The sequence below is a fragment of the Scardinius erythrophthalmus genome (genome assembly GCF_964197995.2).
Source record: "Scardinius erythrophthalmus genome assembly, chromosome: 11".
In the NCBI taxonomy this organism is placed as follows: Eukaryota; Metazoa; Chordata; class Actinopteri; order Cypriniformes; family Leuciscidae; genus Scardinius; species Scardinius erythrophthalmus.
Window position 1 is genome coordinate 35,455,737 of NC_138231.1, and position 16,391 is coordinate 35,472,127.

At 38.5% G+C, this 16,391-nt stretch overlaps 1 protein-coding gene across 10 annotated transcripts in view; it reads left to right on the forward strand.

Moving 5' to 3' along the window:
• Positions 1 to 16,391, forward strand: part of fryl (furry homolog, like) — a 107,946-nt gene that overhangs the window by 39,314 nt on the left and 52,241 nt on the right. For 7 of the 10 annotated variants that reach the window (XM_081379006.1, XM_081379007.1, XM_081378998.1 and 4 more), the window contains 6 exons: positions 9,130 to 9,344; positions 12,451 to 12,504; positions 14,935 to 15,074; positions 15,267 to 15,363; positions 15,529 to 15,608; positions 16,184 to 16,264. In XM_081379006.1, coding sequence (XP_081235132.1) covers positions 9,225 to 9,344; positions 12,451 to 12,504; positions 14,935 to 15,074; positions 15,267 to 15,363; positions 15,529 to 15,608; positions 16,184 to 16,264 — 572 coding nt within the window. In that variant the 5' untranslated portion in view covers positions 9,130 to 9,224. Of the gene's footprint in view, positions 1 to 2,925; positions 3,087 to 9,129; positions 9,345 to 12,450; positions 12,505 to 14,934; positions 15,075 to 15,266; positions 15,364 to 15,528; positions 15,609 to 16,183; positions 16,265 to 16,391 lie in introns of those variants that run through there. The other 3 variants (XM_081379004.1, XM_081379005.1, XM_081378999.1) reach the window with 1 other exon arrangement.

Consider the following 16,391-nt stretch of genomic DNA (forward strand, 5'->3'; position numbering starts at 1 on the left):
ATTTATTGTAGTTTTAGCTTGTTAGTTTTCACTTATCATTTTCATTTTATCCACCAATATATAACAATATTTAACAGTGTTATGTTAATTTTGCACTAAAACATTTGAATAATAGTATGAAAAATGAACGAGACATTGACACATGGAGACATTTTAAGGCGATCTAAAGTAATTGTTGAATCAGAGTTTTGCATTGATTCATTAACTGGGTTTCCATCCAAGTGTGAAGCAAATCTTTTCAAAGTTCTCATTAAAAAGAAAAATGCGAATTAGGTGCGTTTCCATGAAGTTGTTTAAGCGGATGACGGTGGAATTGGTAACCTAGTAACCAACAGTAAATAAAACAAGGCACGCATAGAAAATGGAGACTGGACTGCAATAAGTTGCAATTGGGCAAGTTATAAATTGCAATCGCCAAATTGAATGCTATGCACAGAAGAAAAAAATGCAGAATTTTTGGTGAGGGCACTAGCAGCAAGTGCATTACGACGAAGTCAAGCCCCATACAAATAGAACTAATTAAACTAATTAAACTAATTCACAAAATTGTATCACTCAACATTTTTTTTTTTTTGCTTCTGAAATTTAAATCGGAGATGCTAGTACAAACCTCTTTCTTAACACACTTATACTCCTAAAACATAAGTCATGAAACATAATCTAATTTAAATTCGACCAAAATGGCCTCATAAACAACTCATGGAAAGCATAGCAATTTTCACAGTGTTGCATAAATTTATATTGGCACCAAAATCAATGTGAGTATATTGTGAGAATTTAGTGTCGCCCAGCTCAGGTAGCAGTGCAAAAACAAGGCAGTCAGATTTGTCCATCATACTATATATGTACTTTGTGAAAGTATGATTAGCTTATGCTATCAGGGTGTGAGACAGCTCTGTCTTTCTGATCTCTCAGCGCTGCTCTGTCATTCTTCAATTAATAGACCCGGACTGCCGCACCCTCTTCTGCAAGCAGGGCATCGGTTACCTCATAGGTCAGGCATCACTCACTCCAGCTGTGTGTGTGGATGTCAGTGCGTCAATGTAAATTGCAGGGGTACGATTTTTCCAAACAGTTACCCGCCTGCGTAATGTATACTTTTTGAACTTGGGGGAAAATTACAGTATTTTTTTGTCAAGCAGTTTCCTTTTTGGTGTGTGTGTGTGTCTTACTGACAAAATAAAGGTATTTAAGCTGCGTCTGAAACTTTTTGTGAATAAAGGAACCTCCCTAAGCATGGGTTCCCTAACAAGGGTTCACGATGGAACTGCAGGGGATTTGTTGAAAGCTAATAATTAATTAAACCAAATTTAACATTAAAATGAACAAATGGGGCTGAACAATGAATTGAAGTAAACTAAATGTCTTATCAAATCATAATTATCAAAATGAAATGCTGTTTCTCATGAACTCTGCATCTCTGCATGCGATGTGAGTTTAACTTGCATTTGGGAATGCAAATGTATGTTAGGTTCACTTCATTTACATTCACATTTGCACAATTTCCAACATTTTTGTGGACAGAAGTTTACAGCATTTAACCAATATTCTGCCAAAATAGAAGCTTGATGGTTTGAATGTTTGAAAGTGATGAACATCTAATGTGTCATCCGAGGCAGTCTGCTTTATGACAGTATAGTGTCCCCATCAATATACTGGGGCTTTGGGACCCACACAGACCACAGGGTGAGCCCCCTCTGCTGGCCTCTCTAACTCCTCTTCCTGCAGCAACATCATTTTCCCAGAAGGTCTCTCCATCAAGTTACTGACCAGGCTCAACCCTGCTTAACTTCAGTGGGGAACAGGGCAATAGCAACCTAAATAATATCATTAAGAAAACATGCTTGTTAAAAAAAAAGAGCAATATTTTTTATTTGCATGTCATGTGACCCTTAACCAGCATCAGCGAATATGTCATTAAATTATTGAAATTCGGCCTCCAGGCATCATAACACTGTCTTTATCTAAAACAAAGTAAAGTAAGCTGTAGAGATTGCCAAACAAAAACTGTAATTAATGGTGGGTTGAAGGATTGTTAGTAGACATTGACTGTGCCTTGTTTCCTTCCGTATACTGCTTTTCAGGCGTAGTGTTTGAGTCCGTGATACTTACATCACCTCTGTCTCACACACCACCTCTAGATTCCAGTCTCTCTCTCTCTCTTTGTCCTCCCTCTCTCACTTTACTGCAGTTGGTGGTGACAAACAGGAAGTGTGCTTTTTCACAAGCCTCAGAGGAAAAGGATGGAGAAAGAGAGGAGAGAATTAGAAAGAGCAAGGCGGTAGTCGTAATGACATGTATTTGAAGCACTGGAGTGGAGCCAGAGCGGGCTAGCAGCGTGCTGATGATATCACCCTCCCCTCCTTCTATTCTGCCATTGAAACAAACGCTCTCTTCACAGAGCGAGAGAATAACAGAGGGAGGGAGACTGAGAGAGAGAGAGCCAGTACTGTTAAACCATACTGAGTGAATGAGAGCGGCTGTTTATCCGCTGGGCTCTAGGACCCAGCGCGGACAGGAAGAGTTACGCGAGCGAGAGAGCATTGCAACTCTCTGCTGGGAGGCCATCCTCACCATTCCCTCTTTCACTTAGACACTCACTTACACTCACACATTCCCGGAACAAAGTTTCCCAGTGCTGCATCTCAGGCTGGACAGAGCGGATGATACACCCGCATGCCGTCTGAGAACACGACTTAGTCTTATTTTTGTTGATTTTCTTGTCGCAGTTCATCCTATTGAAGTGCTTCCACTCTGCTGGATCCTTATGGGCCTCTCAGAGCCCCGCAGCTGATCTAAGTGTGTGTGTGTGTTTGTACACGCACACATGTGTCTCGGTGCACGTTCGGCAGCATGCGCTTCTTCACAAGCCCAGACAGAGGCTGAAACTTTGCCTGCCTGCAGGTGAGACGGGATGCGTGGGTGAGTGCAACGGACATTAGGAGCGCAGAGCCAGCGGGACTGGCTGGAGAAACCAGTGCCTTCTTTTTACCCACAGTCCTCTGGTGGCGTCATGCTGAGTCTGCAGGATTCTGTGTTCTTTGAGATCAGCATCAAATCTCTGCTCAAGTCCTGGAGTGGGAACTGTGAGTAAGACACACTGATGAATACACTGTGTGCTTTATGATGATAAAATGTACAGCTTTTGCGTATATTGTCCGGGATAGTGCATGATGTTCCTAAAAAGTGCTGGCTGCGACAGGCCCACATACACACCCTCTTCTCTGCATAGATGCAGATTAATGTGGATCGATGTTGGTGAATGGTGTTAGTACCTGAAATTAGGTTCGCCTATGAGTTGCATGATTGAAGCAGAGCACATAGTTGACTTAAAGGATAGTTCAACAAACGTTTTACAGGGTCAATGATTTGTTTTGACCTTTTTCAACCCGTAGCTTGAGCTGTACCACTTGATGTGTTCAAACATCATTCACATTCTCTCTTGGGTCCAAAGTGCCCAATGGTGCGTGTGAGTGTGTGTGTGTGTGTGTGTGTGTGTGTGTGTGTGACTGCTGACTCTTGAGTTAAGCAATGTGGCTCTGTCATTGTCTCTTGCTCCTCGCTAGGTTCTTCACATTTTTCTGTCTTCCGCTCGTCTGATGTCCTCTTTGAAGGTCTTGGGTTTCACATGATGATGACCTGACAGCGTAGGTAGTGTTGTGTAGGATAATGATGGAAGAGCCAGTGAAGAGTCCGATCAATGAAAGGAAACATTAGCAATCCCAGTAGAGCAAAAGAGCAATACTATCGTAATCATACACGGATACTGATATAGACGCACACACGCAAACACATACGTAGGCACCTAATGAATTTCTTAGGAATATACTTTGTTTTTGTACCTGTTTCTTAGGACTTTAAATAGGTCTGCTGGACCTATTGATTTGATTTGTACATGTACATGAGTTTGTATTATGAGAATATTAGAGGATTAGAACTACGTGTTTAATACATGTCTGCAAAGTCATAAGATTTGATTATTGTGAAATCAGATTATTGTGTGTTTTGGGGATTAAATGTAATGATTTACACATTCACATTAGTTATAGGCTATTCTAAATATTGTGTTTTTCCACTTTGCATCTATTATGAACATGCAGTTATTAATGTGGTATGATTTATTTTATTTTATTGTCACCTGTTTTTTCCCCTACTTTGCATCTGTCATGAACATGCAGTTTTCCACTTTGCATTTCACACAGATACCCAAAAAATCCTTTAGTCCTTTTTATGAGCTTGTGCTTTTTTTAAAATGCAGCTGCTTCATTGTAGGATGTAGATTGAATTCTGTTGGTCACTGTTGACTAGGGTTAAGTAGATCAACAGCTAGTGACGTCTAGCACTGTTGGAGAAATGTCACTTGGATTGGCATGCAGTAAGTCTCTCTTGCTTTCGCGCCCTCCTCTCTCCTTGTGTGTTGGTGCCAATTCCTGTGCGTTGGGCCTCTCTGCTCAAACAATGAGGAGCGAGACCTAGTTTCAAGAGCTGGCAACAGTAGATTCTTCCAATCTTCCCACTGCCCATCTCTGGTTAGAAGTCAGGTCAAAGACATAACTTTATGTCTCCAAATAAGAATTACTAAACAGAGTAAACTGCATGTGAAATGTGTGATGTTGGTAGATGTATGTAGGTCTGCAGATAGACTCGATTGGTGGAATTTGGGCATGTTGAGACACTATAAAAATAATGTTGACTATTAGAGCCATAGCAAATTAATCTCTCCCTCTTTCAAATACACACATACACTTCAAATACCTTTACACTTCAAATACCTTTACACTTCACCATGCATGAAGCAGGTGGAAGCACACCGTGGAGAAAATAGGAGAAAGTTTTAGTTAAAACTGCTGCATTTTTGCATACGGAATGTGTCAGAACCCATACTTGTTGGATTCTCTGTGTCCAATCATATAGAAATGGTGGAGATTTATAGCCTGGAAATCCAGGCCTAAATCTAAAAAAATTAATGGTCTGGCGTCGACTAATGAAAATCGCCCAGCTCGAAGGGCGGCACCAATCGTGCATTTGAAAATCTCGCTGCACACAATTGGATAACACTATGACCAATCACAACAATAAACCCCATACGCTCTTAGCTACCAGCGGAGCTAACTGGTAGATTATACTCTTACCGTATCCAGTCGACAAAACAGCAAAAACGTCCTTCTTGCAAAGGAAGGATTTGAGCGCCGTCTTCTGTTCCTGTTTTAGATAAAAAGCCATGTCTAACTCGTTCATTGTAGCGGCCAAAGCTGTTTCAAACAACTAGTATTCATCCATAGCCATCTTGCAATGTTTACTAATGACTTCGACGTCACAGCACTGTCGTCATCTGTTTAGCTCGCCTCTGGCCCGCCTATATCAGATAACCCGATGTGATTGGTGCAGCTTAGATCGAGGGGCATATTTAATGAGTATTATTATTCGACACCAAAGTAACTTGCTGAGCAAATTCAACTTGTGCTCTCGCGAGAACTCTGGATTACCAGGGTAGGAGATTTACATGTTTATATATAACTACCCTCAATCATAACACATCTGGTTTAATAGCAGATGAAAAGCTACAATTGTATTAAAATGTCGGGAGAGTTTTGCTGACTGCAAAGTGTGTTGAGTCAAGTTAATTTACATGTTTATAGCTAACTACCTGAATCATAACGCTTCTGGTTTAATAAGATATGACGGCAGACATTTGAAAGCAACTATTTCTCCCTGTTGAGTGTTGAAGTTTGTTAATGACCACACAAGCGCAAGGATGCAGGTTAAATTATGTACAGCGCAATGCATTGGACAAGCATTCGTTTTCCTGTATTTGCATACTTGTTTCTTGTGCTTTAGAGGTTGTGTGGAGTGCAGAATACTGTATACATACTGAGAACTTTATCTTCACAATTTGGAGCAAAAATAATTGTACAACAGTCTTTCTGTGTGTAAACGGTTTCGTGTAAGCGCCCCCTAAGAAAATAACTAATGATTTTTACAACGGAAATGAATCAATCAAAAATGTACTTAAACTGGACAATGACTTTCTTCTAGAGCTGATGTACAGCCAAAACAATCTTTGCTGCATTAATTTCCTATTATCACTCTAAAGCTGCTTTGAAACCATCTGTATTGTAAAAAGCGCTAGCCTATATAAATGAAGGTGACTTGACCTGACTCTGTGTGTGGCGTTCAGTTACTTCAATGCAGTTACTTCATTCAACTTTTCATTCCCGAGTCCAGTCTTTGATACCTGAACTGCATCAAGCACACAGTCACTCACTGCAGTGAGTGAGTGAAACCAGTGATAGCGTCTGTCTGTGTTGGGCTTTAACTAGCTGAGTATAATGCAGATGATGATGTCATTCAGGTTATTTGATCTCCGTGTGTGATCGGCGTACTCTCTCTTAGACAGACCGCATCCACATGACTCTCCTGGAAATCATATTCATCTCTCTCTGTGTGTGTGTGTGTGTGTGTGACTGTGTTTGTATCTCACTTACACAATTAACTCTTTCCCCGCCATTAGGCTTGCTGTGATTGTCGGTGTTGCGGTTGTCACTGGTGTTTAGCTGCAACACCGGTTACATCACTTGCCCACCGTGGAACTCCCTCCAGAAACAAGCGATAGGATATGTAAGCAGATGCATATGTAAAATAACGCAATCATCAACATTAAAAAGCATATAAATCAAAACTGCCCAACATTAATAAATTACATGTTGACCCAGGATTGGTTATAGGACTGTGCAAGCATTAGGGGTGTTGGACTCGATTTACTCCATCTATGTTTTTAACATCGTTCTGAGTCTTTGACAAAAAGGTGTTTTTCTCAGCTTTTTGCTTTTTAACTTGCCCACAATAAGTGTTGATAAAAAAAAGAATGCATGAAGCTAGAATAATTTTTTTTGTTTTTGTTGTTGTTTAAAAGCAGAGAGTCTGTTCCAACAAAATATTCTGGGGGCCATGAAACTTTTGTGAAAATTATCAGACATTCTGGCAGTGGCTGGCAACTTTTTTTCAAGAACACTATTGGGGAAAGAGTTAAAGCCATATTTGCATGGGACTAGTTTCCCTGTGGAGCTTAGGTAAATGTGTTGTGTAGACATACAACTCCCAGATACTTTTGGTGCAAGTTACCTACTATTTTTGGCTAATGAAACCAAAAGGAAATTAATTGTGAAATTATTTTAATTGTGAAAACAACAAAATATATTAACTGAGGTGAATGTGCTTTTTCAAGATAGCTTCGATCTAAAGTATTTAGTCGACTTGATTTTGATCTTGAGCAAATCACTCTTGACTTTTTTTTTCTCCAGAATGTATTAGCGTTATTATTAAATTATACTAAATATTTTGTATTGTTTATAAATACAAAACTAAAATATATAAAATTAATTGGTCTGAAATACAATAATTTTTTTAAAGACCAAATCTATCACAAATGACATTACATGTTATTATTGTAATATAATTTAAATTCAATGATCTGAAAATACTTCTTATGAGTCGTCTTTTTCTTCTTTAAAGAATCATAATGATTAATTTATTGAATAGACCAAGTTCCAAGAGGTCCGGTCTCTGTATTTCCTTCCCAACGGAGGTCCAGACAATACTTTTTTGGAACAGTTATACATTTCCATTGGGGCAGCCATAGCCATTTTTTTCATAGCCCAAAAAAAATCCTAAACGCTCAAAATAGCCATCAAAGATGAGAATCTTGGGCCCAGAGAGCTAAAGAAGTGATGTCTAAGAATTTTACCAAAAAAGTAAATATTTCTCCCAACTGGACATGAATATTAAAAAAAATATATATTTATTTATTTATTTAGACACCTTTTTGTATGGCACATAGTGAAGGGTTTACCTCTTAAGAAAAGTATGGACCATTTTTATATTTTGCACAAAGTAATAAACTACTAAATACAAACAATGTACAATCTAATAATCAAAACTCTCATGAGGACAAAACAAAGTTAACCTGCTTCTGTTGTTTTAAATAACCTTGTCATCTGCAGCTCTTACGGTGCATTCAGAAAGTGTGACTCAAAGGTCATTTAGAAACTAATCTCGTCCGAATGGGGGTTCAGGCAGTATTTGCAGCGAGTGTGAGTGCTAAAGCACTCGGTGCCCAGCTGTGTGAGTTCACATGCAGTTAGGGAATCATGTCTTGTGTAGCTCAGAGTATCAGAATGTCCTGCAAACAACAAACAGACTCTGCATTAATGGCCTCTCTGTGCTAAACTATTCCATGTGACTCTCTGCCTCACTCTGAGGTACAAATGTGTGCTATGGGGTCAGCAATGCAGCCCAGTGTGTCACAAACTATCTGGCGTATCTACCAGAGGAATGAAGAGAAAGATGAACTGAGAGAGACTTGCATTTTTCTTCCTCACTTCTTTTGCTCATCCTTTCTGCATCACTGAGTGGAAAAGTACAAACAATGTTAGAGTGCCTGCCGTTGGCCAATCAGATGTGGACTTGAGGACCCTGTTATGCCACCGGCCAATGAAAGCTGGCAGTGTGACATCATAGAGATGGGGAGGTGTTGCTAAAGAGGAAACAAAGAGTGAGTGTTTGTACATAGACAAACAAAAAGCTCTGGGGAGAGAGTTGTGTGAATGTGCGTGTGTCCCTCTTTCATCCCCTGAGTGTGTGAATGTTTGTGTTTTATTATTGAGATGTGGGAGTTGCTAGGTGTGACACCGTGTTCTCCTCTGAAAAACTCATTAAGTTTCACAGTGATTTTTTTTTTTTTTAATTCATCCTCCTATTATTGTTTGGACTTCTCTCGCCTCATCGTGGTTTCTCCAGCAACCTGTGGGAAGTGAGGGCAGGGATTTCCTGAGCGGGCTTGACATGTGACATGCACACACGCACACATTTTTTTTCCAGTCTTTCTGCATTCACGGCTGGATTGAAAAAATGTGTGATGCACATCCACAGGTGCAATCTTCTTCGGTTCCTGGTTGCAATAGTTAACAATTCATTTGTATTGGCCTCAAATTTGGTGCACCATGACTGCTTTGTCTTTTTAATTACAATTTCTCTTCATATTTGCCAATGCCAATTTCTGCTTGAACACCTACTGAATTGTGCATTCAAAATGCTTGATAATGCTACATATCTGTCTCTCTTTCCTGACAGCCTCTGTCCCTGTAAGCAACAGCAGTGTGAGTAGGCGAGGAGCATCCCCCTCGGCCCCGCCCAGCTGGGAGAAGCGTAGCATCCACCTCGCCACCATGTCCAGCATCACCATCGACCCCGAGCTCAAGCCCGGGGAGTTTGTCATCAAGAGCCTTTTCGCAGAGTTCGCTGTGCTCGCCGAGAAGAAGATCGAGGTGGTCATGGCTGAACCTCTGGTCAGTACTGCCCACAGATTTATTACAGAAAACTGAACATTTAATAAAAAATATTCTAGGCAATATTAAAATCATGCGGTACTAAAAATAAAAATGTATCATGTTTTAGTGTTGGGTCCAGTAAAAATGTTAGCAGGGTAAGTAAAAATCAAGGCCAGCAAAAATAAAATCCTTACTTTTGAGCTTTGGTAATATAATATTACCAAAGCTCAAAAGTAAGGATTTTATTTTTGCTGGCCTAGCTCTGGTAATTTAAATGAGTTGTATTGCATTTAAATGAATTGAATTTCACTTTTTTAAAGAAATTTATTCTTTTATTCAACAAGGATGCTTTAAATTGATCAAGTGACAGTATAGACATTTATAATGTTACAAAGTAAAATATATATTTATTTATTTATTTAAATAAATGCTGCCTTGGTGAGCATTAACAAAAACTTCTTTAAATTTAAAATCTTAGCACCCCCAAAACTTTGAAAGGTAGTGTAGGGTCTTGATATGGCACAGTATAATTCACTTTATGTCCAAAAGTTAGCCGACTTCTGATGAAGATGTGTTTTGTGTGGTGTGACAAGTTTTGTGTTACTTGTTACTCGGGGATTGAGTGAAAAACTTGGGGATTGAGTGAAAATTCATTTGTTTGAACATGAGCTTGAGCCTGTTGGTTTAGTGGAAAAAGAGAGGTTGTTGTGTGCATTTTCAAACTTGTGGCTTAACAGAACACACACATGTCCTCATATATTCCCAGAAACAGAAGCAGAGGTTTGGATTCTTGGAATGCTGTTATGTTGGATTCTTCTCAGGGCCCCCTGTGCTGCAACACACACACACACACACACACACACACACACACACACACACACACACCACACCACACACCACACACCACACACCACACACACACACACACACACACACACACACACACACACACACACACACACACTCTCTCTCTCTCTCTGTTTCTCTCCAGACTTGTCCTTAAACGCTTCCTCTCTGTGTTCGCTCCTCTCTCATTGTGTGTTTACTCAGTGGTAGATTGAGCTCTCTCAGTTTACTCAGCAAGAGTTTAAACTGGTAATGACTGCATCTAGCAGCTGCAGAGAGGAGCTGCTTTATAAATCATCTCTCTGTCTTTGAACTTCCCTCAAAATAAAATGTTGGTTCAAATGTAAACCAGATAACAGAGCATTCAAAGTGTCTTCGTGTGAGTAACCAGCAGTCATTGTCATTTTACAGAACTGGAGAGATTCATTTTCTCAGGGCCTGATATTCAAGTCTTAAAGGTGACATATTATGCCCCCTTTCACAAGATGTAATATACATCTATGGGGTCCCCAGAATGTGTCTGTGAAATTTCAGCTCAAAATACCCCACAGACCATTTATTATAGCTTTTTGGGTGTTGGCAAAAATGCGCCATTTTTGAGTGTGTCCCTTTAAATGCAAATGAGCTGCTACTCCCCGTCCCGTTCAGAAGAGGGCCGATCCTTTACACAAGCTTCGGATACTCCGGCAATAACAAAACACGCAAATCTCAGTCAAATTTAAGAAATAACCAGTAGCGAATTGCAGCCTTACAGAGTGACTCAGGAAGAGGTTGCAACATTTAGACGCACATGTACATTTCTGAATGGTTAGTGGATAAATTTGTGAAGTTGTTGTGGAGTAACATTGATTCATCTGATCGATTTGCATGTCATGTTTAACTTTTACACAAGTTGACACAATTCCCTGAGGTCTTTCTAAGACAGCTGTGACATTTGTTGGTCAAATAGTGTTCTGTGCTCGTCTGTGCAGCAACAGAACAGTTTGCATGCTCTGCTTGAACTTTTGCCATTGCGTTAGAGAACTGATTAAACTGTTATCGCTTGCGAAAACCAAATGGCGGCGCCGTGGGTGGAAACGTGCAGATTAAGGGGAGGTAATATTATGATAAGATCCCCTTTCTATGTCAGAAGGGGAGCGAAATCTGATCGGCCTATTTTTTGACATGCTTGCAGAGAAGGGCTTACCAAAACAAAGTTACTGGATTGTCACTTTTCACGTTTTCTGGGTTGGTAGATGCACCGCGGACCCGATTATAGCACTTAAACATGGAAAAAGTCTGATTTTCATGATATGTCCCCTTTAAAATTGGGGCAATTCCTCATGTAAATGGCTCACATTGGTGTATTAATTCACTTTAGTAACACAAAGGCAACTATTTTACTCCCTCACTTAACTGTTATGCTGACCTGCTCTTTGCAGTTCTTCTGCTCTGAAAATGGCTAAATCACTGTGAAATCACTTGTATGGTGTAAAATGAAAGTAGATTATATTTTATGAATGTATATACAATACAGTTCAAAAGTTTGGGGTCAGTAAGATTTTTTTTAAAGAAATTAATTATTTATTTATGTTATAAAAGATTTCTATTTCAAATAAATGCTGTTCTTGTGAACTTTATATTCATTAATAATACTGGAAAAAAATCCACAAAATTGGAAAAAGTTTTTCTTGAGCACTAAATCAGCATATTAAAATGATTTCTGAAGGATCATGTGAGTCTGAAGACTGGAGTAATGATGCTGAAATTTCAGCGTTGCCATCATAGGAATAAATTGCATTTTAAAATGTATTAATGTAGAAAACAATTATTTTAAATTGTAATAGTATTTTGCAATATTTTTTTGCAATATTTTACTGAATATTTTACAGAATTTTTTATCAATTAATTGCAGCCTTGGTGAGCATAAGAGCCAGTACGGGATCTAGAGAGAGACGAGACGTGTGTTATGGGGATAATAAAGTGGGCCAAAGCATGTGTAAGCTCATGCTGTGTAATTATGTTTTAGATTACCTTTGCGGTCATCTAACGCTTACTTAGTTCATCTTTAAAATCACGAATAAGTTAATAACACTCTTAAATGTAATCTTTAGCAAAAAAAATGTCCTTCTGTACAATATAATGTTGTCACATGAATTCACTCGTTGATTTTAGTTTTTAGTGTTTTACTTTTTTGCAATTTCAAAATCAGTGCATCCCTACTTTTTCTTGTTAAACAGTTCAAAGATTAATCTTTCATTCATTCATTTACACTGCATGTATCTTTATGTTCTTTCAGGAGAAGCCCCTTTCCCGCTCGCTGCAAAGAGGAGAAGATGCACAATTTGATCAGGTTAGTAGTATCCGTGTGTGTCCTATTTCAAGTTTTTGTAGTATATCTCTCTCTCATCCTCTTGGCTTTTCAGTCCTCCTCTCTCTTTCTCTCGCTCTCCATCACTCATTTCTGATTAGCACAGAACTTTTAACAGCAGAGCTGCAGCAAAGTGCTTTGTTTAGCAAAACGCAAAGCAAATGAGACATCATTCTGCAATGGATCCAGTCAGTGCCATTTAGCCTGTGTGTGAGAAAGAATGAGCCAGTGAGAATGTGCTCTGTATGCAGAAAACCACAGCAATATGTGTCTGCGTGTCTCTATACTTTAGAGTGAACAGAGTTTTGGTGTGTGTGTGTTATCGCTGGACGTTGCCAGGAGCAGAATCGCTGTGTCATCCGCAGCAGTAGATCAGCACAGGCTGCTGGGAGTGTGTGCGTACGTGTGTGTGTGTGTGTGTGTGTGTGTGAATATTTCAGTTCAGGGTGTTGGAGTGTGTCTGCCAAGTGCCATGAGGGCCAGGAGAGCAGTTACATAACTCTCCTTAACCACATACATCATCCTGTCACACACACACTCACCTGATACAGGCCGCATATACAGTGGGGTCTAAAAGTCTGGGATTCAAAATCAAATTTGAACCTGGAAATAAACAAGGGACTTTGAAGCAGTTGAAACAAAGAAACATTATGACGTAATTTGAATGAGATGAATTTGAGATTCTGCTCTAATTTAGGTCTTTAATGAAATGAGTGAATTTGTAAGCATGTGACTCTTTACAGAGGGTCAAATGTTCTTTCTTCCATTTAAACCCAAGATGCGCTTTGGATCATCTCAGATCATGCTGGAGAACATGATCACCAGGTTTGATGATTTACTTGTGATTTTTCTTCATTTGGAATTTGCTAGACGTCTGCTAAACTGTTATTTTATATATTTACTATTTACTATTACTATTTATATACTTTTATAGTATTTATTAATATTTTAATGTTTTTTAGTTTTTGTAATTTTAATACTTAAGCTTATTTTACTTGAGTTAGTTGTATTAAAATTTTCATTTACATTATTAATTTTTTTTATCAAATTTTTATATTTTATTTCAGCTTTATTTCAATTAATGAAAGTAGTTTTTAATAGTTTTAGTTAACAATAACCACACTGCTTCTAAATGAATACAATGCTATTTTATATAATTGTGTGAAGTTCATGCAGCTCGAGTGCTGCTGTCATTACAGCAAGAGAGACAAACAGAATACTACATTATTAAAATTCATGTTGATTTTTTCATTCAACCATTTCAAATTGTTCTTATGATGATAAAATATGCAATGAAAAATGTATTAAATTAGCAGAATGTAAAATTTTATTTAGTGTTCTCAGACTTTTAGATCCCAGTTTACCTCCAAACATCTCACTTTATTAATAAGCACACTTTTTTACTCACTCTGCACTTTTTTCCCACATCGCTAGCACGCACACACTGATTTGATTATTGGATTTGGCTGTGCCGAGTCTCGGGAACTGCGTGTTCAGTCAGTGACGTGTTATGACTGCAGAGAGATCAGCTCTGCTGAATCACACCACAGTGAACTATACCATCCCTCACACACTCATCAGCATACACACACATCTACTCTACACCATAGCTCAGTGTGTGTGTGTTTGTGCGCTCATGATGCTTGGTGCTGGGTTACTGCAGTGAAAGGTTGAGTAACCACGTGATGTATCATCCTACACCCATCCCGCCCTCACAATAGGACAGATCAATACCAGAATGCACTCCAAAGTGCTGCCATCTCTCTTCCTTCTCTTCCCCTTCCTTTCCTTTTTCACCCATTTCTATATTGTTCTCAGTTTAGATTTTCCTCTCAAATCAACTGAACAGTATGTTTTGCTTTTTAGTTTTTTAAAGACAAATACAGTAATTTTACATTTTAAAGACATAAAATAGCTTTCACAATCAAACTTTGTGGTGCTGATAACATATTTTGAAGGTGGAGAAAGTTTGTAAAATATTTTTTTTAGAATAACATGCACTGCTGGATCATGCACAACAACCACACAGCCATTTATTATTTTAGATTTATTTATTATTATTGTGACATGGATCAAAGTCAACAGATTCAGATTTGAATGTGGAATGCAGTCGATTGTAAGAAAGGGTCGGGTTTAAGCAGACTAAAAGTACGGTATACATTACCAGAAAGAAGTCTGTCGTTTCACTGGAAGATTGAATTATGATATTTTGATATAATAAACATTACAAGGTAAAAAAAAGAAAGAAATGTGTGCATGGATGAATCATTCACAACAAGATCAATTTGTGCATTTCCATTTCATGCCGACTTAGATACATTAACATTTAGTAAATAGGCCAATTTTGTGGCCAATCTGAATCCACATGAATAGTGTGTTATTAAGCTGTATTATTGTGTTTGTATGTTACAGTTAATAAGCTCTATGAGCTCCATAGCAGAACACTGTTTGCCTTCGCTGTTGCGGACGTTGTTTGACTGGTACAGAAGACAGAGCGGGACAGAAGACGAGTCGTACGAGTACAGACCTCGCTCCAGCACCAAGTCCAAAGGGTGGGGGAACATGCAATTATACATCTTAAACAAATACACAGTATCCTAGGTTTCTCTTTTCTCTGCTGTCTCTGTTATCTTCTCTTCAGCAAGAGCTTTAAGAGCTGCAGATGTTCTTGTGCATTTTTATTTGGAGTTAATAATTAGTTGTTATTCTAACTTGTGAATCCTGCTCTTTTAAACTCTCTTTAGAGATGAACAACATCGGGATAAAGACTACCTACTGGAGCGAAGGGACTTAGCCATAGACTTCATTTTTTGTTTAGTTTCAGTGGAAGTTTTGAAACAGGTGAGGTTTGTGTGTTTCATTGCTTAGGTGTGGTGTCTCTGAAGTCAGAGATAGGTGTGTTGTGGCATTAACATGCATAGACTTGCTAACAGTATATCAGGGATCCTGAAGTAAAACAGTGACCCTTACATCATAGAGTTGATGTTGATGAAATATTTTCTATAGATTCCCCTTCATCCTGTGCCAGACGCCTTAGTACAAGAAGTCCTTAACCTGGCATTCAAGCACTTTAAACACAAAGAGGGGTGAGTGCACATACACAAACACACACTTTTCTATGCAAATTCTACAGGTGTACCTGGGAAAAATGCAAACTTGATGACAATATGCAGACAAATGAATCTAAAGTTAGGCTACATTGCATCATGTGCACAAAATCATTTTGTATGTATATACGCTACCTTTCAAAAGTTTCGGGTCAGTAGGATATTTTTATATTTTTGAAGTCTGCTTTTATTTGATCAGTAATTGTCAAATAGTATTACTACAGTATTACCAGCCATTACGCTAGTCTTCAGTGTCACATGACATGGTCCTTCAGTAATTGTTTTAATATGCTTATTTGCTGCTCAAGAATCATTTCTTATAATTATCAGTGTTGAAAACTCTTTTGTAACTATAAATATCTTTAATGTCAGGTTTGATCAATTTAATGCATCCATGCTTAATAAAAGTATGAATTTCTTTCAAAAAATGAAAAATTTAAATTACTGTGTACAAATGCTTTTGTACTTAATGGAAATATTATAAAAAAGATTTTCTTAATTCAGTGTGGAAGGGCTTGTGTTACTGATGTTGATTGTGATGGCTTGTTCAACAGGTACTCAGGCCCCAACACTGGTAATGTGCACATCATCGCTGACCTGTACGCTGAGGTCATCGGAGTCCTCGCCCAATCCAAGTGAGTCCATCCCAAAACCACACTGAGCTTACAGTATACCTTATGTGGTCTGTTGCACATTTCAAATATTCTCTAAGCAATTTGACAAAAAAAATTTGAAAATAATGTGCACTCTCATGATAAGTTC